The sequence below is a fragment of the Echinops telfairi genome, unplaced genomic scaffold (assembly GCF_000313985.2).
Source record: "Echinops telfairi isolate 266 unplaced genomic scaffold, ASM31398v2 ScPeMD7_7458;HRSCAF=8496, whole genome shotgun sequence".
Lineage (NCBI taxonomy): Eukaryota > Metazoa > Chordata > Mammalia > Afrosoricida > Tenrecidae > Echinops > Echinops telfairi.
Window position 1 is genome coordinate 10,348,325 of NW_022111358.1, and position 23,769 is coordinate 10,372,093.

The 23,769-nt window shown below is 51.2% G+C and overlaps 1 protein-coding gene across 1 annotated transcript in view; it reads right to left on the bottom strand.

The window, feature by feature from the left end:
- Positions 1-3,213: 3,213 nt before the first annotated feature.
- Positions 3,214-23,769, bottom strand: part of RFFL (ring finger and FYVE like domain containing E3 ubiquitin protein ligase) — a 50,005-nt gene continuing 29,449 nt past the window's right edge. The window contains exons 2-7 of the mRNA XM_004706964.2: positions 17,360-17,547; positions 9,807-10,193; positions 7,131-7,214; positions 6,194-6,404; positions 5,162-5,185; positions 3,214-3,982 (exon numbers count right to left, since the gene is read on the bottom strand). Coding sequence (XP_004707021.1) covers positions 3,801-3,982; positions 5,162-5,185; positions 6,194-6,404; positions 7,131-7,214; positions 9,807-10,193; positions 17,360-17,539 — 1,068 coding nt within the window. The 5' untranslated portion in view covers positions 17,540-17,547 and the 3' untranslated portion in view covers positions 3,214-3,800. The remainder of the gene's footprint in view (positions 3,983-5,161; positions 5,186-6,193; positions 6,405-7,130; positions 7,215-9,806; positions 10,194-17,359; positions 17,548-23,769) is intronic.

A 23,769-nucleotide genomic window follows, 5' to 3' on the forward strand; every position in this document is an offset into this window, starting at 1 on the left:
GCCTTTGAAAGGGACAAGATATAAGGACCTTCGGTGAGGTTAAGAGCCACTGCCTCCCCTGGGGGGCCATTGGTGCACCCAACGTAACATGCTGAGGCTCCTGCTCAGAGGCCAACTTGAACCTGATTGGGCTTCATCTATGGGGGTGGGGGGCTGTTTGTGGGGAGAAAGCCCCACTCCAGCCCCAGACCTTCGGGTTTTGAATAGGCGCTCTTCAGTCTGGCTTCAGTATTGAGCCTCAATACCAGGCGTCCTTAAACTGCGGGCCCGTGGGCCACAAGTGGCCCGCCAAGAACATTTATCCAGCCCGCTGGGTGTTTTTGGCCCGTTTTGTTTTTTACTTCAAAATATATACAGTGTGCATGGGAATTTGTTCATAGTTTTTTTTTAACTATAGTCCAGCCTTCCAACGGGTCTGAGGGACAGTGAACTGGTTGGCCCCCAGTTTAAAAAGTTTGAGGACCCCTGCTCAAGACACTCTATTCCATCCTCTGTGGACACAAAAGCTGCTCCATTGAGCAATGGCCTGTATAGATGTCCACCCCCCTTGCCAGCCTCAAGCCAAGCAACTGGACAGGGCAGCCAAACAAGGCTCACCCTGTGGTCGCCTGCCAAAGGGCCCACCAGCCCCGCCCTCCTTGCTGGCAGCCTCAGGGCTAGGAGCACCCTCCCAGCAAAGGTGGTCAGGCCGCCATGGGTGACCTGTCCAAGAACAAGCCTTGGTCTTAGTCGGCCATCCTCCATTCCCTGTGTACATCCTTCCAGTCTTCTGACACCTGTTTGACCAGTGGTTAGTTACACTGTATATGCAATTGTTTGACGTTCGTTTTCAGTGATTAGTGTGCATGCTCAGAGGCTCCCCTGCCCTTGCACACAGCCAGACCAAGCTTCTCTGAGCCACAGCCTGACAGCTGAACCACCGATGTCACCAGAAGCTGCCCTCAGATTGCCTGGATCTCCACAGGCAGCTCTGCTCTGCCAAGGCGGTGCAGTACCTCAGCCCACCTGGTGCTCCCTCTCCTTGTGTCTTGGGAAGAAGCTGTTGTGCTGTTTCAGGCTGACCCTTGACCCCTCTCACACACACCCATCAGCTCATTTCTTGCCTGGGGTGATGTGGCCCAAGCATAAACCCCAAACAGTGCCATCCATAGAGCATGCTGCCTGTGCATATGGCTTGTGGCTTCCAGATTGTCGCTCCTAACCATCAAGACCTGGCACCCTCACACCACCGAAGAGGCATCTATCGATATGGGAACTTTATTACAAAATTATAAAGCAGAGTTCTGTTAAAACAAAAAAATACATATTTGGGTTTGCTTTGACACCCAAGTTTTCAGTCTGAAAATCTCTATAAGCCACTTGTAGTAACATATTCACATCCAAAAAATTGCAATAAATTTATACATTTGAGCACTGATTCTGTACAGCTTAATAGTTTGGATCCAATGTATTCTGTATTATTCTAATGTACTTACTACACATCAAGCATTTACCCCAAGTCTTCGAAGGCGAGCCTCAGCTGAAGTCTCAGAACAACCAGTCAAAACCAAGGAAGGGATAATTGCACAAATTAGGTGTTTCTGTGCTAATTAAGACCAACCATCCATGAGGGAGGGGACAGAGACAGGATTCAGGGAGAGAAATTAAGTTTTCTACCTAGGTTAGATATTCGTTGGAATGGGATCTTAGAACCCCCTTTTATTTGATGTGATAAAGAAGGTACATTTTAGAACAGAATGGTGGGCTTGAATCTTGTTTCCTAAGTGGGAACTCACCAAACGAGGTAACCAGCGTTGAAGGGCAAGTTCTTTCTCCCAGAGGAATGACATTCTTTCCAAGGCTACTAACTAGTTGCTGGTTAGTTGGTTCTCCGTTCCCATCTAGTAGAGGATTGGGGGCGTAGGAGGGGGAGACAGAAGGGGGGCAAGGCCTCATTCTAGAAAGCAAGTTCGGAACAGGCAGAGTCTGCTTCTGCCCTAAGTTATTGCTAAATACCAGCCGAGGTGCGTATGTACAGACCTGTTTCACAGTGGGTTCGCACAGTAGCTCAATGAATGGTCTTGCTAAACTGGTCAGCATTGTAAACTGTAAGACTCACTGTCCAGCCAAGAGGTGATTTTTCCAAATCATCCAGGACTTCATCTGATGGCGAGGTAACAATTACTTTATAAAAAGTACTCTAGACCCCGCAAGGCGATCAGTGGCTGATAGAAAAAAGCATGTGTGTACTGGGTACCCATAGTAGGGCTTTCCACCTTCCAAAACGGGTTGGCTCTCAACTGGGAAAGGATCTTGGAGGCACAGTGGGTCGGCCACAGCTGTGTGGTCCACTCACTGCTAATGGGAGGACAGCTCTGCTTGACAGTGCGTTTTGTGCTTAGCAAAGCTTCTCCAGTAGACTTCCCTTAAGCTCTGATCCAACAGTGGTGTCATGACCACTAGTGGGCTCAGAACTTCTTCTAGTCATTAACTGGGTCTTCCTCAAGAATTAGAGATTGCCTTCCCCTGACCGGTCCCCACACAAGAAAACCAGAGCAGAGACTTCCCACCAAGCAGGGAACGGAGGCCAGCACACCCAGCCTCCCTCAGGACCTTCAGGCACTTGGTGCACTGTCCAGGAACGTCGTGAAGTCAGACGTTCCTGAAGAGCAGGTGGAGTAAGTCGCTCCCCATCCCTTCACGTTGAAGCCAGATAGACCAAGCTTAGAAAGGCCCCAGGAAAGAGTTGCTATGATTCGAGAAAGGACGTCAGGAGTCAAAGTTAAGCGGTAAGCCATCCTTTCCTCCTCTGAAGCAGCAGGTCAGAAGGGGGGTGGGTTGGGCTGTAAGAGAGGAAGAACACAGCTGGAAGGCGCACAGCAGCACCCTCAAACCGCAGGAATACCCTAGCAGCTTCGTTGTTCCCAGGAGGCAGCAGCAACCAGTCGCATGTACGCAACCCTAAGCAAGGCTGACTTCTCAACAGCTTCTGTGCTTCATTTCTCACCAGTTTTTTTTTAAAAAGCAAACCAAAAATAAACATTGCCATCAAGTAGAATCCAGCTCAGTCACCCTTCAGAAGACAGAGTGGAGCTGCCTCTGTGGGTTCCCCAGGCTGTAAGTCACAGAAGCAGACTGCCATGCCCTGTCTGTCTCTCTTGAAGCAGCTGGCGGCTCTGTACTGCACCACCAGGCCCCTGAAGTCTTAACAACTTGGAAAAATTTCAATAGCACTTGTGTTTCATGTCTCACCAGTGATCATGTTTACTGGTGCAAGTCTCCAGATAGAAGACCACTCTTGGTCTGGTCAGCCAACATCTTTTTGGTCTGGATTTCAGGCAATAGAACCACAGACCTTAGCAAAGTTGGATTAAAGCAAAGCAAGCCAGGGGTACATAAACCAGCCCAAGTGTGATGGGTGGAATACCGAGACCTACGCCTCCAGAGGGCCAGTGGGCAGCGGCGGGGAGCAGAGGGGGAACTGCTCCTCGAGAAGGTGTCTAGGTTCTCAGAGGAAGGGAGATGACAGAGTCTGAGTTCTGGAAAAATCTCTGTTCATCAGTTACCACAGTCATCCCAAGATCAAGGAAACAAGGACTTATAACCATGTCCACTGTACCAGTCCTACAGGGCTCTCAGTGCCCTGTCTGCCAAGAAGTATGAGGGTGGCAGGCTGGCGTGCCTGGGCATCTTCGCTGGGCCTGGTCTCAGGGACACTGTACGCTTTCTTCCGGGAGCACGCCTCTCTGCCAGCTGGCCAGCCCTGGGGCCAGACGCCCTGGCTGTGTCCTGGTAAGGCACTGAAGAAATGGTGCAAGCCCTCAGGACCGGAAGACATGCACAGCGCGGATGACGTACTGCCGGCAGATGGGACACTCACTCATGCGCTTGCCACACTTGGTGCAGGTCACCATGTGGCCACACTCGAGCAGAACACAGTCAATGGGAGAGTCCATGCAGATCTTACACAGGTTCTCCTCCAGGCTGGGCGGTGCGGCTCCTCCTGAACACACACAGGGCGGAAGTCAGAAGGTCATCTAAAGTTGTGGGGGATGGGAGAAGTCACCCCAAATCCACACACTTTCCTCAAGTAGGTACCTCAAGAAGACAACCCTCAGTAACACACTACAGGTATGTGACAACACAGTCTCCCGGCGGCCTGAGGGTCGACCAGCACTGTGGCAATGCCCTCCCAACCTACACCCTCTTCTTATCACAGGGGCCAGGGCGGTGAGGGGCACGTGGGGACTCATGACCCCGAGGCAGGGCACACTTAAAAGGTCCAGTGGTTTAGAAAACTAACGATCTACAGTTCTGGTGGCAAACCTGGCTGTCTCGGAGATTTCCTAGTGGGGGGGCCCTGCAGAGCACTACGCCCTTCTCCGTGCTCCCCGCAGAGCGGGCTCCATGCTTATCGCCCGGGATGCAATCTGGAGCGGACTACTTAGCTCCCTCACTCAACAACTCCAACCAATCTCCACAATAACAGACTGCATTTGCTGTATGCTCTGTGGTCACACCCCTAACCCTCCAATCACCTGACAGCCGCTCCCTAAACAGCTCATAAATGCTTCTCTACCTGGGGTATGTAACTGAATTGCTTACTATGTGCCAGTCAGGGTCTGAGGAGCGTGGCACTCATGAGCTAATTAATTGAGTTCCCGCCCAAGCCATGACCGTTGGTGCGGCTACTTGTATGTGTAAATCAGGCATGGGAGGGCAGCGTGAGGTGGCTTGCCCAATGGCCCGTAGCTGGTAAGTAGAGGAGCCAAGATTCAAACCCAGTCGGTACCCTGAGTAGAGACTTATCAGCTGGCATTAACTGTCCAGGGCCTGGAGCACATAATGCGTGCTCACCAGCTGATGGGGTCCATGTCAATCCGTGAGCAGGAGAACCTGCCTGCCTGGCCCGGCCACCATGTCCACCCAGCCATTACTGTGAGGCAATATGCAACGCTGGCTCCTTAGTGGGCAGCAGCCTTGCCCCCAGGCCTCCCCTAGGCCCTGTTGCTCTTCCTCGAGAGGAAGGGGACAGAGACTTTCCAAAGGCCCTGGTTCTAGCCAACCCCCTACACCACATCACACACACACTCCCCGCTGTGGCTCCCACACACTCAAGATTCATAGCCGTGGAAAGAGCAGCTCAGAAAGCCCAGGCCCATTGTCGAGCCCAGCTACATACCGTTTTGGTCCTCAGCACCACCCACTGTAAAGGAAAGGAAAAGACGCTGCTCACTGAAAGCGCTCTGACAGGGCCAGTGCCTGGCTGACTGCTCCCTGCTGGGGCCGGTCTGCCCAGAGCCCACCCGGGCGCTGGCCCTCCCCACTCGCCCGCACACAGCTCCTGCTGCTGCCTCTGCTCCTCCACTGGTTGGCAGGAAGGCTACTGCACGCACACACCACCCGCCCTCTGTGCTCTTCCAGTCCGCAGGAAAGACAGAGGTGCCGCCGCCATCGGGCTGTTTCCGCCAGCCAGGGAGTGCAGTGGGCACAGGGACTCCCTGCTCCTTGCAACCCTGCGACTGCTGGGACAGTCTCAAAGGGCTGCCAGTGTCTCCGGCTCAGTGGGTCTGTGATCGGGAAGGGAGCCAGACTTCCCGAGTGCTGATGAGCTGAGCCTCCCACGGAAGCCGGACAGCTGATCGAGGGTTGCACCAGCTGGTAGGCGAGGGTTCTGTGAGGAAATGATTCTGGGAACTGCCGAGCTCAAAACACTGACCACCTTTCTCTCTTGCTGTCTCGGCCTTTAATATAAGACTCTCTTCTGCCAGGTCGTAACCAGGGAGAAACAGCACATGCATTTCCCCCCAAAAGCTCTTGATCACAGAGCCAGGTAACTTTTATGGGGCATCTCCTGAAAATGGCGCCAGGCAGGTCCAACTCCTCGGCACTTTCTTGTCCTCACCTTCAGTTTCCGGTCTCCCCACTGAGTGATTAGAAGTGGGAGTGACCATGGGGGGCAGGAGGCAGGTTAGGGATGGCTAGGGGCTGTGAAGCCAGGGAGGCTCCCCACTAATGGGGCATCTAATAATAATGATTTCTAGGCTGCTCTGAGCGAGTAGGTGGCCCGGACACTCAAACCACAAATAGCAGCCAGTCTTAGATGGCTTTGGAGTGCCAGGTGACCGACTCCCTCCTCGGACACGGGGGTGGGAACTGAGCCAGATCAGTGGCGTCATGCTCAGAGTGGCAACAAGCCCCTGCGCGTTCTTACCCAGGTGCTGCAGCCCTCTCTGGTCCTTGTACAGCCAAGTCACCCTCTCCATCAGCTCCCACTTCTCACAGCAGCCCTTGTAGTTGACAAAGTTGCGAGCCAGGATCTCTTTCAGCTGCCGCACGGTCAGCGCCTCGATGTCCTCCAGAGTGGTCAGGTCGGACAGAGAGGCCCTGCGGCCGGGGACGAAGCTGTCCTCGGAGTCGATGGACTGCCATGGTAAGGAGGAGAGCAGTGGGCTCAGGGCATGCCTTCCCAAGTTTCCCTGGGGAGGGCCCTGAGCCCTGCCACAGTGCCCCCAGAAGGGCAGTGAGGGCAGGCACAGCCCTCGGCCCGGTGCTTGCCTGGCAAATAAAGCAATCTTTTCTGGACCTACAGTGCTGGGCCACACGCCAACCACCCCACAGTGCCGAAGCGCACTGGTTAGAGTGGGCAGTGGTGGGGCCTGCTGGGGAAGCCAGGGTCCCCCACTAATAAGGCTAATTCGTGGCAAGTCGCTGACCTCTGTGAAGGAAGAACTGAGTCCCATCCTCTGTAAGGGAGGTCCTGGACAGCCACACCCTTCCCCTCGTGCCCCTGGAAAGTCCTGCTCTCCACACCCAACCTGGCTGTGACCTGAGCACCCTCTCACCTTTTCTCCGGGGTCCCCCCTGGCCCCTGGCCCTGAGGCTGGCTCTGGGTGCTAGGAAAGGAGGAAGTGTGCACAGCGGCGGTGTCCACCCTCTGGCAGCTCTCAGAGCCAGGAGATGGAGCACAGAGGCCCACGGGTCTCCACGAGCCCATTAACACGCTCACAGCCCAGCCGTGAGCTAAGGGCCACCCTGAGGAGGGATCTCAGAGGGGCTGCCGCCACTCTCTTCCTCTCAGCCAGCCAGCAGCCTCCTTCCCACACACCAAGAACCGGGAGGCAGAGCGCTGCGCCTCGCCAAGGTCCCACCTGGGTCTCCTCCTCGGCCGATGCTCTGGCCCTGTTCTCCCGGCACACGGGATCCTCTTGGTCCTGAGGCACTTGGCCATTGGCCTGTGGAGAGAAAGGCACCGTCAGGTGCACAGACTGGGAGTCTTCAAGGCCTGGGGCGGGCCTAACTCACCCGCAGCCCAGCTGTAGGCCCAGCGCCTCCAAGAGAGCACCGCAGAAACATGCTCTGCAGAACCGGCTCTGGGGAACAGCCAGCAGAGTGGACACAAGCTGCCCTCTAGAACAAAAGTGACCAGCTGCCACCCTGTCGATCTAGTCTCAGCTTGAGGGCTCCCGATGAAACAAGCTCCAGTCCACGTAGAACCACTGATAACCATTGCTTTTCTTGTTGACTCTGACCCCAAACTGTCCTCCCTCTAATTTCCACCACCCGCCCTGGTTCTGCCTCTCTGAGCAATGGCTACAATGTTGTTCCACACTACCTACCCCTCCATACTCAATCTCCCAGCTGCCTCCACTGCATCTCCTGGCCAGTGCTTCCAGACCCTCGCCCTCTGGTCCCTTTTTCCAGGCCTGTCACTGCTCTCATGCTCTACCAGCAGATAGGCCGTGCTTACAAAGTGCTGTCTGGCCACCAAGTGATTTGAATACAGCCAAGAGTCAATTTGCCTAACTTGGTGAGACAACACGAACTCTGCATAGAATTCTAACTTCTCCAAAAGGTCTTCCTGGGGGTTCTTTTAAGAGAGCGGTTCTTAACCTGTAGGTTGTGACCCCTTTAAGGGTCAAATTACCCTTTCACAGGGGTGGCCCGATTCACAACAGTAGCAAAATTACAGTTATGAAGTAGCAACAAAAATAATTTAATGGTTGGGGGTCACCACAACAGGAGGAGTTATATTAAAGGGTCACGGCATTAGAAAGGTTGAGAACCACTGTTTTGGGAGGGTTGACAGAGGAATCAGAAGTGTGAGCACCCCCAACCCCATCACATCTGAGCCACAAACTCCTTGCCCTTTCCAGCCATTGCTGCCTTCTCCCGGCAAAAGGACAAGGAGGTGTCTGCGATAGTGGGCCTTTTCTACCAGACCACAGAGCATACCGGGCAAGGGATGGCCAAGGTCACCCACTGGCCCCACCCCCCACCTTCTGGAATCAGTGACCAGAGTGGGTAAGAGCGGGCGCTGACACTCCCCACACCACCCCCCACCTTCTGGAATCAGTGACCAGAGTGGGTAAGAGGAGGTTAACAGTTACAGTGGGAGTCGAACCCAGAAATAAGTAAATAATGGCATGTGCTGATGAGAATTCACATGTTCAGAAAGCATACATGTGGGACGTGTCTCAAACAAGCCTGGACAAACACCTCTAGCTTGCTCTCATTGCACTTGGATGTGGCACCCACTGGGCCTTTTGAATGATGTCACCTTGGAGTTCTGAAAGGCCTAACCTGTTCCTAAACAGCTTGTGCATGTCCTTTCTTCCCTCTAGAAAAAGACACTGGTCCCCTGCTGGCAAAGCATGCTCTCATCTTTCCAGTTTGCCCACTGGCTGAATCTGGCCCCAGCATTGCTCCTCGACACTTTCTCCCAACAAACTCTCTTGGGCAGTAGAGAACAGAGAGGAGCAGGGCCAGGAGACCTCCATTCTAGTGCAGCTTGCTGTGGACTGGTGGCCTCACCAGTCACTTAGCTTCCTCATGCCTGCTTTTCCTGCGTGAAAAATGCAGATGTCACCAGAGCACAGCGTGTGAGCTGGCCTCTCAAAAGGTCTCAGCGAACCTCCAGGGGAGAGTCCTGGCTAAGATCTGCTCTCTGGCATGGCCTGTGTGTGCACTCTGGAACTTTCTGGATAATGGCCTCCACTGAAAACCCCACTTGATGCTTTGTTAGAGGAAAACACAAAAACATTTCCTCCTTAAGTTCCTCTCCTGGCTCCAGGAACCACGGCAAGGAAGGTGGTCTTGGGGAGAGAGAAAGCCTGCCCAGCAGGCAGCGAAACTCTCAGTGATGGCGGAAACAAGCTCCACAACACAGGGGTGAATTGAGAGCACCCAGCTTCTGCATCATGCCACCGCTGCATGAGAGAGCTGCAGCAGGCTCCATCCATCCAGGCAGACGGACGAGGCAGATCCTGAGCAAGAGGTAGCAGCCACTCAGGTCACGTGTGGGAACAGTCCCACCTTGGAGAGCCAGCCCTCGGGGGTGACCCCGGAAACCAATTCTAGATCCTGGATGCCTCACGACTGCCCAAGGCATACACATGAGAGCCAGCTGTAAAGGGCTGGCGCACAGCCACACAATCTCTACTCCTTCCCAAAAGGCCACTGGCCTCACTGCAACCGAACAGCTGGTTTGTACAACCATCGCCCCTCTCAGAAGGGGGCTTTTTCAGGGCACTGACCTGTTGCAGGCTTCTGTAGTCGCCACGCCTGCTTCAAAATGCTGTTAATGCAATCGCAGCTTACCACGGCCGGGCCCACTGGTGTAATGGCAAAGCAGCTTCCAATAGACTAGCCTGCCCACCATGCATCTCACCTCTGCAGAACGCCCAGATATGATCGTGCTGTCCAAAAAACACCACTTCTCACGTTGGCAGGCATCAAGGCCCAGAGACCCTTCAGCTCGTGCCCACACCCAGGGAGAGGGGCAGGAGCTGAGGGACACAGACTGGCTGGCTGTACATGGCCCCTACCTGCTGGCTTTCCTGAGCCGGGGCTGCGGAAGCAGAGGGGGCGGGTGAGGTAGGAGGCGCTGTGCTGGTGTGAGGCTGCGTCAGGAAGGCCTGCTGCTCTGGGAGGTCCGGCGACAAGGTGGGAGCCCGAGTCCTGCCCTCCTGGGAGATGACCGGCTGCTGGCCAAGCACCAAGAACACCAGCTCCTCCTTCTCCCGGCACATCTCGGTGGAGACGTCATGGAGGCTGAGGTAGTCCCGCAGGTCCTTCACCTTCATCTTCATGAGCTCTTCCCGCTGAAAGGCCGTGGCTCGGAACCGCTGACAGAGCAGGCACAGGTGGGGCCCGGTCCCCTCTTGGCTCGAACAGCTTGTACAGAAATGCTTCTTACAGTCCAAGCAGGTCTGCTGCTTGGGGCAAGAAGAGGGGCACGTCAGGTGGAGAGGAGGAGACGGGAGTGGGATAGAGCTTTGGGGCTGCCTCTCCTAGAACAGCCTCTTCCACCACTAAGGTGACAAGCAACTTTTCAGACTGTAGGTTAAAACCACTCAGAGGTGGCATGTCACCTGTACACATACATCTGTGTATCCACATACACGTAGGAGTGCATGCGAGTCTTCCTGTCTGATGACAAAGCATGCGATTACTTAAATCTACTAGGTTTAGAATGAGTCGCCCCTCCTTTCAGAATCACCTCAGGCATGTAACTTAGCCTCTCTGACCCTCCGTTTCCTCATATGTTAATGGAGATCGCAAACCCATCTCCTAAGAAAGAACCCATTTAGCCTGTCTGACATCTGAATGTGTCTGTAACTAAATGCAACTGCTTTCAAAGTCTTTGCCAAGACATAGTAGCGAATGATGAGAATCAGGATTGCAATTCTGCTTTCTGATCCCAAACTATAATTCTTTCTGCTTGATGGTAGCTGTTGTTACCACCACCACCACCACCACCACCACCACCACCATTACTAGTTAAATTTAACTCAGAGAAAAGCCAGTGGTCTGTCGGCCTGTTCATTGAAAATGATCAGCGGCTGGAGAGTCCCTGGAGCACAGCATAGTTGCACTGAGCACACACAGCACTGCCACGCGTGCGGTGAGCTCAGCAACAGGGTGTCCCGGAGGCCGACAAGTAAGCACTTGGCCATCACAAAAAGCTGGACGTTCAAATCCACCCAGAGATTTCTCGAAAGACAGGCCTGGCGATCCTACAGCAAAACAGGGGCAGCCACCACAACCTCAGCCCTAGGAAGCACATGAGGCCACTCTGAACCAGATGGGGCCACCGCGCAGGGGACGGATGGGAACTGACTTTGTAAAGGCACACCTGGCTGGTCCCTGGATTCTCCCGGCAAGCCGGCACAGGAGTTCTGCAGTGCCTGTTTCACAAAGCCACCGAGGCTTAGAGACTTTGTAAGCAGTGGAGGCTGGGACCCAACCGAAGGCTGAGCCTAATGCCTATAATCAGACTCCTCCCACCAGCTGCACCGCCGCCCAGTCTCCCTCAGCCTCCAGCAGTGCTGAGTCACAGTCTGGCTTTCCATCTCGAAAAGCCCCATCCAGAGCCGCAGCAGCGGAGACTGGTGCCCAGGCTGCCCCACCACAGGAGGCCCCCTTAAGGCGCGGAGAATTCAGTGGTGCGTAAGACCATAACCAAGACAAATATTTAGACAGCCAGTGAGGGCCCTCGGGACATCAGAGTGCTCTCGTTTATGGAAACACAGAGTGCCTCGGGGTGGCTGAATAACGCATCTGACACGCAAGCTGGCACCGCCTGGCAGCAGCTAGTCACACCACTGCAGCCATTGTGCACCCAGGCTTGTCCAGCCACAGGAAGCCTGGGGCCACCTGCCTAAGCTCTGTCCCCGTCCAAGTGGATCACACACTCATGAGAGGAGTCCCTGGGTGCCTGAGATCATCCTGGGACACAGGCACTAGTCCTCTACATAAATGTAAAGCTTTTCACCTCTGGTGACTGAAGAATAACCCAATGGGTCTGCTGTTTCCCCTTTCCTAGATCTGGAAAGCCGAAATGCTGTTCAGAGAGGCAAATTCTCACAGTCCAGATGGGAAGACAGCCTTGTGTGGGGTGAAATATGTGCTGCGTCCTTAAGAGTTACTGCATGTAGTTTTTGTTCAAGTGTCATTCGTGTGTCACCAAGGGAGAGGAGCAGAGCTTTTGCCGATTCAGCTGTGGAAGGCTCAGTGATGCACACACACCAAGCCTCCAGAGCTGAAGACAGGTAACAGCGAAGGGCGTGTGCCGGCACTCCCAGCCTAAGGATCTAGGACCAGTGGCCACTCAGGTAGAAAATAAATGTCTGGGGTGCTTCAGTCCTATCGAGGGCTGCTCTGCCAGGAAACGGAGAGCGTCCAGTGTGGATGGCAGGGACATGAAGGTGCCTCGGTGCCATAAAGCCTGGAGGATACTCAGGTCAGTGCAGTTTGAACGGACAGGCTAGACACAGTCATGAAGCCCGAGTGCTCACCAGCCAGGTCCAAACAAACAAATCTCAGGTCACACTAGTTTGCAATTCTAGAACAAAAGGACCAATGTGGGCAGAATGAGCAAGGAAAAACACATCCATATAAATGTTCACAAGTGGTTCAAACCAACCACATAACAAGACAGGATGAACAATGAATTTGTGGCAGCATGTGCCGGCAGAAATGTCAGGAGTATGCTCAAGCTGGCAGCTCCAGCAGCTACCTGGGCCCCGCCGCCTGCCCACCAGACATGCCGAGAAGTTACTTTGCTTGTCCTGCCTCCTTACCTACCAGCCTGCCCTTTCCTGATCCACCCAACCCAGGTCCCTAGGCCGCTTCTCACAGGCCAGCCCACAGGGAGGGAGAATTAGAGGTGTGTCCTGGCTGACCAGTTTCTGACTAAGGGGACTGGTTCATCAGACAGGTTAGGCCACCTCAAAGGACTACTGCAGGTAGTACCTGGGATAGTATGTTAAGACCATAGCACAAGGTGGGCACTCAAGCAATATCATGTATCATCTTTACTCCCCCTTCCCCTTCCTTCATCTTTGCACTCTCGCCAGTACCTACAGCCCACCCCCTCTGTCCACTGAGATCTCTCTCCTCTGCTTTTCCAAGCACAAGCTCCTCCTCTCACACTGGGCTACAAACCCTCCACAGCCACCATGCACACAGAGGAGGACCCTTGGACTTGGGGCAAAACCACAGGCTGCCCTCTCCCCGCAAGACTGGGGACTCTAGCGAGCGGGGCAGGAGATGGCTCCTATTTCTGTTTCTCTATAAAGTCCTCTGTGCTTTGTACCCAACAAGTATATGCAAAATACTGGCCCCAAACTGTGTGTGTGTGTGTGTGTGTGTGTGTGAGAGAGAGAGAGAGAGAGAGAGAGCGCAGTCTGCTTCATGTAATCATTTCAATTCAGCCACTTCAAGAAAAGACATTTTAAATGCCTCTGGCTGTTAAATGCCAAACCCTTAAGATAAGAACATTGTTCCACTTAAGCATGAAATTACAAATGAAAAATTTCCACACAGGAGAATACATCCTTAATATTCACAAAACTCATACTTCTTTGGCAAGAAAACATTGTGCCAATAACGGTCTTTTAACTGCCCAAATTGTGGCTCCGTGTGCTGCTGTAGCTGTTTTGGAGGGTCTCATTGTGTAGTTCTGTATTCCCCCGTCTTCCTGCCTGACTGTGAGCTCCCTGATAGGCGGGAGTGGGGCAGGGGTTCCTCTCTGCTGCCTGTTTCAGCCAATGCCTGACACATTTGAGATGCACTCACTCTTGCTCCCCCCTTCCATCAGCACCATGCTCCTACGCACACAGGCCTACTGGCCTGTCAGCTCCCACTCGACCTTCTCCTCTGAAACGTAACCCATCTTCCTTTGGGAGGAAATGGGCTATTTTGGAAAAGGTGCAAGCTACGAACCAAATGGGACAGGAACAAATTCTGCTCTGCTACTTACCAGCTCAGTGGCCATGGGTCTCAGACATTTTTTCATCTATAAGGAGGGGTGTTAACTACTGTTTCCCATGGCCCCGCACACAAGACTTGCTCACTAGGTGGGAGCTACATCCATCAGCCCCTTCACCACCAGCTGGGAAAGTCTCTGAGAATTTCTCACCAAGCATGTAAGAGCCTGCTAACTGGTAGCCCACACACTCTATCCAACCACCCTAATGAAGCCGGGTGAGCTACGGAAACAGGAACAGGCCTGTCCTTCCATCTGATTGTTTGCTGGCTCCAGACCGCTTACTATGGCAGCCAAGGCTCTTTGCTACCTGGTCCTATCTTTCCTTCTTCCCTCGCTTCCCAAGTAGCCTGCACTCTGGCCAACCAGGCCACTGACAGTTCTCAAGTACACTTTACACTTGTCCCAAGCTGGGATCTATAGCCAATGCTTTACAAAATCAACTAAGCCATCCTCGACCCAGTTAGAATCCTGATCTTATGCCTCGCCATCAAGTTGACTCTGACTCGTGGCACCCTTGTAGGACAGGGGAGAACTAACTAACCCCTGTGGTTTCTGAGACTGTAACTCTATGGTCTGTGTCTATGTAGCCTCTACAGCCCCATCGAGAGAAGTTGCTAGCAGGCTGCTGGTATGGAATTGGGCCCTTGACATTTATATGCAGCACTGAATTGTCAGCCTTAAAGTAATGAAATTAGACTTTGGGGGCCTACTTCCTCCTTTTCAAAGTGCCCTCAACTTCATGTGTCTAGTCATTCACTTCTTTTGAAGAAACGTATTGCCTACTTACTATGTTTCAGGCACTGTTGTATGCACCAGGGACAAAGTTGTGAATGAAACTGACTTAATCCTTCTTCCTAGGTGCCAACCGGATGGACAGACAATCAGCATTGCGTTTACACAGGCTGTCATAGCTGTGTAAAGAAACACAAAACCCCTCCCTGCCCATCCCCACTTCTTTCTTTGGGGATGACTTCCTCATGCGTGCACAATCTCTCTGCTGGCCAAGAAATATCACGAACACTTGCAGCTCCCCCGAATTTCCTCATGCTTAGCATGCCGGTCCCCAAGCCCAGATCACCACCATCGATCACTCTCTTCTCTCCTCATCTCCACTCCAGAGTATGTGTAACTGGTGTTTAACAACCTAGGTTCAAAAAAACTAAGCTGCCTCATTTACACAAGGGCCTTTCCAAATCTTTTCTTGACAATTACTTTGCCACTTCTCCCAGCAGTTGTTCCCAGCTTTCCTCACAGTATAAAACAGTGACAACAGCAGGGTCTCGGGCTGCCCGACTGACTCTAGGTGCCTATGAGGAGTGCCTGAGCTGACTGGCGCTAGAGGGAGACACCAACATCTTGCTCTGTAAAATGGGAGTAAGTCTGCTAATTACACAATTTTATGTCAACCTGATAAAAGGAGTTATGTTAACTTTGATAAAAGATGGAGTCTGTGGGTGTGGCCTTCTAATGAAGATTCTGAAACTTCCGCTTTCTCTCTGGAGGTGGGCCACACTCTCTCTCTGCTACACATTTCGGTTGAAAAGCCACATGGAGCCACATGATGACAGCCAGAACCCTGAAGCCATGTGGAGACCCATGCCAACACTTAGACCCATGCCATCCACTGCCATTGGTTCCACAAGACTTTCTACCCACTGGCCTGTGATCTTCCTGCATTTGTCATCAATGCATGTGCTGTGTGAGTCTAAAGAGAAATTTATGGACTAGTATCGGTATTGGACATATGGGTTAATATGGACTTATGGACTTGATCTGGACTGGGCTGGGATGTTTTCTCTATATACAATTTGCTCTTTGATATAAAGCTCTCTCTTACACATGAGTGGCTCTGGATTTGTTTCTCTAGGCAACCCAAACTAACATATTGAAGTAACAGTCCACTCCACAGATTGTTCCAAAGATTCAAGGAGAAAATTCAGCCAAGGGCCAAACACAGTGCCTGCCATATAAGTGCCTGGTAACCTCACTTCCCTTGCACCTCAGACTCCACCCTCCTCCATCAATGAAGGCCAAGGCCACATGATATTGAGTTCTTCTTCCCTCCAATTCAGCCTCAATCAACCTTCAGACCTAATAAGAGGCATTTCTGCTCACCCCTGCTGTAGCTCTCTGCTCTCCTGAAAAGCACTCTCTGGCCGAGTTCTCACAGTGACTGGGGCAGTCAAGCAAATCACAACAAAGCTGGGCTGCCTGCCACCTTCACCGCACCACAGCACCCGGCAACATACCAATCCCTTTAAAGGGCACATGCTGAACTACATGTCAAGATGCAGACTTTCTGCTGGGGGGGGACAGGGACTTGGGAGGCAAAGACCTGGGTTTGAAACCCAGCTCTGCCACTGAATAACTAGATGAGCTTGGGGATACTACAAGGCATAAAGAGTGTTCCATTGCCTCTATGGAGCCCTGGTGGCATAGTGGCTATGCACTGGGCTGCTCATTGCAAGGCCAGCAGAGTTCGAAACCACCAGCCGCTCTGGGGGAGAAAGACCGGGTGTTCTATTCCTATAAAGAGTTAAGTCTCCGAACCCACAGGCAGAGTTCTACTGTGTCCTGTAAGGTCACTCTGAGTCAGAATCAACTCGATGACAGTGAGTCTGCCCTGGTGGAGCCTCCGGAAACAGACGAAATTGTCTGCTCCCCTACGATTTAGCCTCAGAAACCTGCTATTGGGTGGCGATAACAGGGAATCAATCGGCTCCATGACTGTGAGGGGGGGATACCATTAGTCGGGAACTCAAGGCGAATAATTTCTTCTCTAATATTAAACTCTCAGCCTTCATTTCGCAAATGTAAAATGTGAGTTTGGAGATTCTGCAAGCTACCATATAGGGTTATTGTGAAGATTGACAGAAACTAATTGCCCAGAAGAGTCCCTAGCATATAGTGGATGCTTAAGAGAGGTGTCCTCTCAGATGTCCCATCCCCACCATCTACTCACCCACTCGGGACTTATCCACGGCAGAGCTCACCCTCTGCCCATCTTGTGTGACCATTGAGCACAAGCTGTCAGGCACTGGTGGGAGCTGGCCCACGCCCACACCACATTACTCAGTCTATAATGTTATTTCCTAATGGCTAATCTAGGAAGCTGGCTACCCAGCAATTCAAATGAGATCAGCTACAGTTTAAAGTAAATAAGCTCTAATCTTTGTCTTGCTATGGTCCCGATGCCCTTCACATTGCCTTAGATAAAAAACATGGTAATTTGCTATTAGCTCTTTAATGGTAGCTAATGAAGGCCATTGACATGGCATGCCTGGCATCACGCTGGGCACCCTTCTTCATAGCTTAGCTTCTTTTACTCTCACAATAACACTGTGAGGTGGGTACTATTCTGTTTTATAGATAAGGAGACCATCTCAGAGAGCTTAAGTCACACACACAGGGCTGGTATGGTAAGTCTGGCCTTTAGGACCGCTAAATGATACTAAGAGGCTTAGCTTTAGCTAGTTTTCCATTTTCTGTAATAGTTCTGTGGGGTGGTTCAAGTCTGGGTTCCCAGCAGGCATTCATGGAGCAGTCAGTGGCTGATCTGAGGCCCTGAGGTGGGAGCAGCAGAGCAGGTGGGAATCTAACACTCACCTTCCGGGCTGTGTTGGCAAAGTGGGCTCCACAGCCCCTGCAGCTGGGTTCAGAGCCAGTCGGGGAAGGGAAGGAGCTGTATCCAGGGTTGGAATAGGCCTGTGCCCTGGCTCCCTGCGGTGCTGGCACCTCTTCAGGCTGTCCATCCAGGCAGAGCCAGTTGCAGCAGGTTGCCCACATTATAAAATCTGGTTCAAGGGAGGAAGGTGGAAAATGTTAGTGCCACGACACACTTCTGCGGCTGCTGCCAATCCCCAGGGTTCAGGTGGGCAGGGAGACACTGCTCACACCTGTGGCCAGAGCTGTGGTGAGGATGTGTTTGTGTGTCAGGGGCCGTAAGTGGCTTGCCACCTCTCAGCCCCCAACAGTGCATACAGGCACCTGATCTGCCAGAGCATGATGGGCTACCAAGTCGGTACAGTGCCTTAGGAAGGCTGCTGGTCTCTTGAGTGAGTTCACTCTGAGACCTAATTGCAAACAAACATGCACACTCTCACACCAACAGAGGGACCCACACCTCTGAGTCAATTCTGACTCATACACGGGGTTTCCAAGGAAGGTTATCTACATCTTTATGGGAGCAGACAGCCTTGGCATTCTCCTATGGAGCAAGGAGTCTGAACTGCTGACCTTGAAGTTAGCAGGCTGACTGCTTACCGGCAGTGACTCCTGGCACCCCTAGGCATGGGAAGGATGTATGATATGTCCTCTATGTAAACGAGACAGTCTAGCTCAGAGAAGGTCATATGGAGCGCTGAGATTCTAGAACGCCAGGTCTACCGGCACTCGATCTAATGTTCTTTTCCTGATCCCATGATGCCCTTGACTTTTCCTTCCACCCATCAGGCTAAATGACTCCTGTATTTGTATCCCAATCTTAGACAAGTGTAAGTCAAAAAGTATTGCTACCAAAAATGATAGAAACCTTTATAAAACAAAAATGTCTGTGGTAGTCACCTAATCTAGTGTCAATTCAAGGATTAAGAGTGTAGGGGTGGAGTCTAGGCTGTCAATCTGAAGATAGTCAATGAGACTTCTGTGGGCATGGCCTTCTCCTGACAATTCTGGGAAATCTGGGACTTCCTCCTTAGAGATGGAAGACACCTCTCTCGCTCTGTCACTCCCTGGGAGACACTGCAGAAGACAAGCTACATGGACGCAACCAGACCTCTGAAGCTGGAGAAGCCACAGAGAGACCCCTGCCAGCACTGAGATGCTTACAACACCACTGGACCCAAAGACTTTATACCCACTGGCTTGTGATGGTTCTGCATTTGGCTTCATTGCATGTGTTTCGTGAGTCTGAAGAGGACTTTATAGATTGGTATCAAGACATATGGGCTAATATCAGACTTATGGCCTTGGACTGGACTGGGTTGGGATGTTTTTTCAATGTTCAATTCCTCTTGTATATAAACCTCTCCCTTATAAACATAGGTGTGTCCATGGATTTGTTTCTCTAGTCTACCCAGACTAACACAATGTCCAAAGTGTGACATAATTGTTCCTCACCGTAGCTTCCACCTCGGCCTATCCACTTCTGGAAATGGTGTTTCCAGCTCTCTGACTCTCCCCTGAGCCTTCTGTGCTCTTTGAGCTACACGTCAAAACGGCAGTTGGGGGCATCCACAGGGGACTCAAACTGGGGCTCTTGAGTTTGGAGAATAGAAAGTCTGAAGGGGCTGGGAAGGGTTTCTCAACAAAAGTCTTGCAGACAGCCCTTGCTACTCCTAAAGAAAGGGCAGGTACGCGGTCATGAAGGGACGCTTTCTCACCAATTCAGTTTCCTACTTTCTTAAGACGTCTTCACAGTAGATCCCTATGATTGCCTGCTGTCCTTCCAAATAACAAAATCAATCAAGATGACCTCTTTGGAATAAAAACCTACCCCGTGAACACAACCTTCAACGCAGACAGCCCTTACCTTTAACTGGCCTGCTGATTCCCTCCGATGACTCTGTTTTGACTGAATTAGTAAGGCACTTAATGAGGCTAAGAGCTGGCAGAAAGTGCTGTGCCGCGAACCACAAGGTCTGTGACTCAAACCCACCAGTCACTCCTCAGGAAAGAGGTGAGGCTGTCTGCTCCCATAAAGATTTATAAACTTCAGATACCCTAGGTAGGGTTTGTTATAAGTCAGAATGGACTGCAAGGTAGTGGGTCTGAGGAGGCCCAGACAGTCACTCCTGAGAGAACGTATCTGCAGCTACCCACTGAACACAGAGACAGGTCTAAATTCATTTGTTTGGAGTACACATTTGGGTGGATGAGCTGAAACCCCAGTAGCAATACTTTTTGGTTTACCCTCATATTTCTATCATAGCACCTATAATAGGCTCTTCCACAGATCTGCTTATCTTTTGTTTTCTACCATAGATTCCTTGATGGCAAAACCTATTTCTTATTTGTGTCAGTGCCTTAGCAATGGCTGGCACATAGTAGACAGATAGGGCAACAAATGCTGCTTCCTTTCTGAATCTATGAGTTTCCGAGAAGCTTTAGATTATACTTTCTATTTTACACATCAACTCTGGTGTTAAGGAGTGGGGGCGGGGTGATGATTTCAGATCATGAAATAAAGAGGGTCTAATCTATCCAATCTCAGAATAACCTAAAGATTACAGAGGGCCCTGAAGATTATCTTGTACACATGGTGTACAATGCCATGTATTGCCGTGACAAAGTAACTGTGCTTTCTGCTGTACACCAAGGCAGTCAATATAGACATTTTGAACCTGAACTCTTTGTTTGAGATAAGAAATGAGCCACTTAGCATTAGTACTTGATAATCAGTTCACACAAGAGTTGTACTTTCTGCTCGGTCTCAGATTCACTGTTCTGACAAAGGCAGTTTCTCAGCTCAAAGACAGGAAGAGCTGACAGGAAGGAAGAGGCCCTCTGTGTCTGCAGCCATGGACATGCTACAGAAGGAAAAGAGGCCCATGAGGGAGAAATAACTTCCCTGGGCCACACACTTAAGACTCCTAGCATCACTAGGGCTTTTTTTTTTTTTTTAAGTCATTTTATTGGGGGCTCATACAACTCATCACAATCCATACATACATCAATTGTATAACTCACATTTGTACATTTGTTACCCTCATTATTCTTTTTTTTTTAAATTATTTTATTGAGGGTTCGGATAATTCTTATCACAGTCCATATATACATCCATTGAGTCAAGCACATATGTACACCTGTTGCCCTCATCAATCTCACAACATTTGCCCTCTACTTTAGCCCTCAATATCGTTCGCTCATTTTCCCCCTCCCTCCCCCTCCCTCATGAATCGTTCATAATTCATAAATTATTATAGTTTTGTCATAAGTTACACTGTCCGACGTCTCCCTCCGCCCTCTTCTCTGCTGTCCATTCCCCAGGGAGGAGTCTATACTTAGATTCTTGTAAGTGGTTCTCCCCTTCTACCCCGCATTCCCTTCACCCTCCAGGCCTCGCCTCTCTCACCGCTGGTCCTGAAGGAGTCATCTATCCTGGATTCCCTGTGTTTCAAGTTGCCATCTGTACCAATGTACATCTTCTGGTCTAGCCAGATCACTGGGGCTTTTTTAAAAAGCTTTCCAACATCGAATCTGACACACTATCTGTGATAGGAGTCACTTCTGTATGAGTCTCTGATTAACACCTGTCTCCCTATGACCCTCTGAGAACAGAGACTGTGACAGGTATACAATGCCCCATAGACAAGTGGCTTAACACAGGCTGTTGCATGAATAAATCTCATACAATACTTTAAATTTTAATTAGCTGCATACACATTCCATTTTCTGAACATCTAAAACATTTCTGACTCAATCTAACTTGTCTGGTGACTCTAACTTCCCAGAAGACAAGGATCTAGTCGGTTTTATTTGCAAATAATATATTAGATAAAGTAATAAAGAAAAATTAAATAAATCAGGTGTTTGGGGGCAAGTGAGAGGAGTCACCAGAGGAGTAGTGGCTGGAAGAATTTTCTAATTCTCCAAATCATGTTATTATGTCTGTTGAAAGAAGTATGAGACTTCCCCCAAGAGAGCTGAACTAGATAAAATGACCTCTGTGGGCCCACAATCCCTCCCCGGTTCCTGGAGCCAGTTTCTGGACCCAAGCTATAGGTCACTGCCCACCATCGGACCAGCCCCTGCTGGATCCCACAGCCTCTGGACCAACGAGTTAGGAGAAAAATTTAGTGTGAAATCTAAGTCCCACAGGAACCTTGCCAGTCTTTACCACTGTCAGGACTCCCTTTGCAGCAGATTGGTCAGTGTGAGCAACAGGAACCCACCCAGGCTCTTGGACCTGGCCATCCAGAGTGTGTTGCAGGATGAGGCCTCAGCCATGGCTGCTCTGGAGTGGCTGCCCACGGTACTCTTCCCACCACTGTTCATGGTAACTGTGGTCGGTGGACACGAAGATGCAGTGAAGGCCATGGTGGTGTATTGGTTTTTTATCTGGCTCCCGCTAGGGGCTCTCCTAGAGTCTGGGCATTCTCACCAGGACATCTTAAAGGCAGCCTGGATGGTTTTGATATCCTGCTAGCCCACAAGGTTCCACCCAGGAAAAGCAAACTGAAAGTACTGGACTTAAGGCTGAACACTGACACCAACTTTTGGAAAGTGTGGTCTGGAACCCAATCGATTACCTCTGTGCCCTCATCAGAGGATCCAGTGACCACCCAGCCCAGGACTGTGATTCACAAAGGGAAGAATTCCAGAGCAGGAGAGGGGCCTCAGCCCTCAGCCTCCAAGGCATTGCTCACAGACCTGTGCTTTCCTGATACGATTACAGACGAATTGCTCACCTGCCTCAATGAAAGGGTGCCAGAAGAAACCAGCTCCTAGCACAATCATTACGGGTTCGGTAGGTGCAATTGTACAGCGATAATAAGTTAAGATTATAGTGAAGTCATAGAGAGCATGAGAGATAAGAGATATATAGAAATAAATGGAGTCAGACACACTTCATAGTAGCATTGCTCACCTCAGCCCCACTTGGTCCACGTGGAGAGAGAGGGCAGGGGAAGGAGGACTGGAAAGGGAACAAGGTTGAGAGGACGGGAGAGGTTGAGAGGACGGGAAAGGAGAGGGGGAAGAGAGGGGAGTGACCAGGAAGAGAGAGAGACTTTAATGCTTCCCAAGCTTTTATCCTCTGGGGACATGCCAGCCTCCTAATTACAGGTGAATACACACTTCACAGGAAGGGGTAGCACTATAGGTTATACAGTAAAGAGGGGGGTGGTCTAGGGACACACACACAATAGGAGGAGGAGGGATTGGCAGTATATATGTGACAAGATGGGCGGATCCTAGATTTAGGATTGCAGCTTAACTTTGACCTGTTCCTGGGTCTCCATAGGAACCATTATCAGTAGGGTGTAAACCCCACCTACAGGAACCAAGCTAATGGTCCCAAACTTCAGGGAGAAGTAGTCCATTGTCTCCAGCAGCAGGGAATGCCTGCGCATTTGACCTCGCCCCACAAAAGGGTCAAGCAGGAAAGGCCCTGCCACCCCTGTGCTGTAGGAAACTGGAATTTGTAAGTCTGTCAGAACTTCCCATTATGGAGGAGATCCTGAATGCAGTGCAGCTGGACTCTGTGCAGGAGGTGGGAGTGCACTGCAGCTGGGACCTGCAACTGGTTTCTTCCTCACCTGTCCCAGATGGGTCACCTGAGCACACTCCCTCTTTCCTGAATAAGCCTGGATCCACTGGAGAAGATACTCGCAAAACTGGCCCACCTCCTCAGTCTGCATCAGCTCCACTGCCTCGTTGTGGAATATGTCTTCTTCCTCAATGAACAACTCTACGAGCTGCTCAGATGCGTGCCAACCACCTTGGAGTCCCTCGCCATCATGAACTGCGTGCCTTTGGACGCTAACATGTCAAGTCTGTGCGTGTGTCCCTGCACCAGCCACCTCAGGTCCCTGGGGCTGAGTGGTATCTTCATGGCACGCTTAAGTCATGGATTCCTCCCAAGTCTGCTAGAGAGGGTCTTGGCCGCCCTGACCCACCCTCAACTTATCTGACTGTAGCATCAATGACTCTAAGCTCAGTGCCTTGCAGCCTGCTCTGGGCCACTGTTCCCTGCTCAGCACCTTCTGTTGGGTGGAAACCGGGTATCCATGGGTGTCCTGCAGGGCCTGCTTCAGCACACTTTGCCACGGTGCAAGTTCTCCCTTCTAGAGCTCCCTGTTCCTCAGGATTGTTTTGACCATCCCCAAAGTCCTCTTCGCCATGACACTCTTCCAAGGTCATGCAGGAGCTCAGGGTGACCCTGCAGGCCCACAGGCACCTCTCTGTAAGTTTTATTCATACACATGGACAGCTAATGTCATTACGTTCTTCTTTACCGAGTCTTCCCAAATCTAACCTCTGCTTCTGGTTTGTTGTCCCATATTATATATATATAT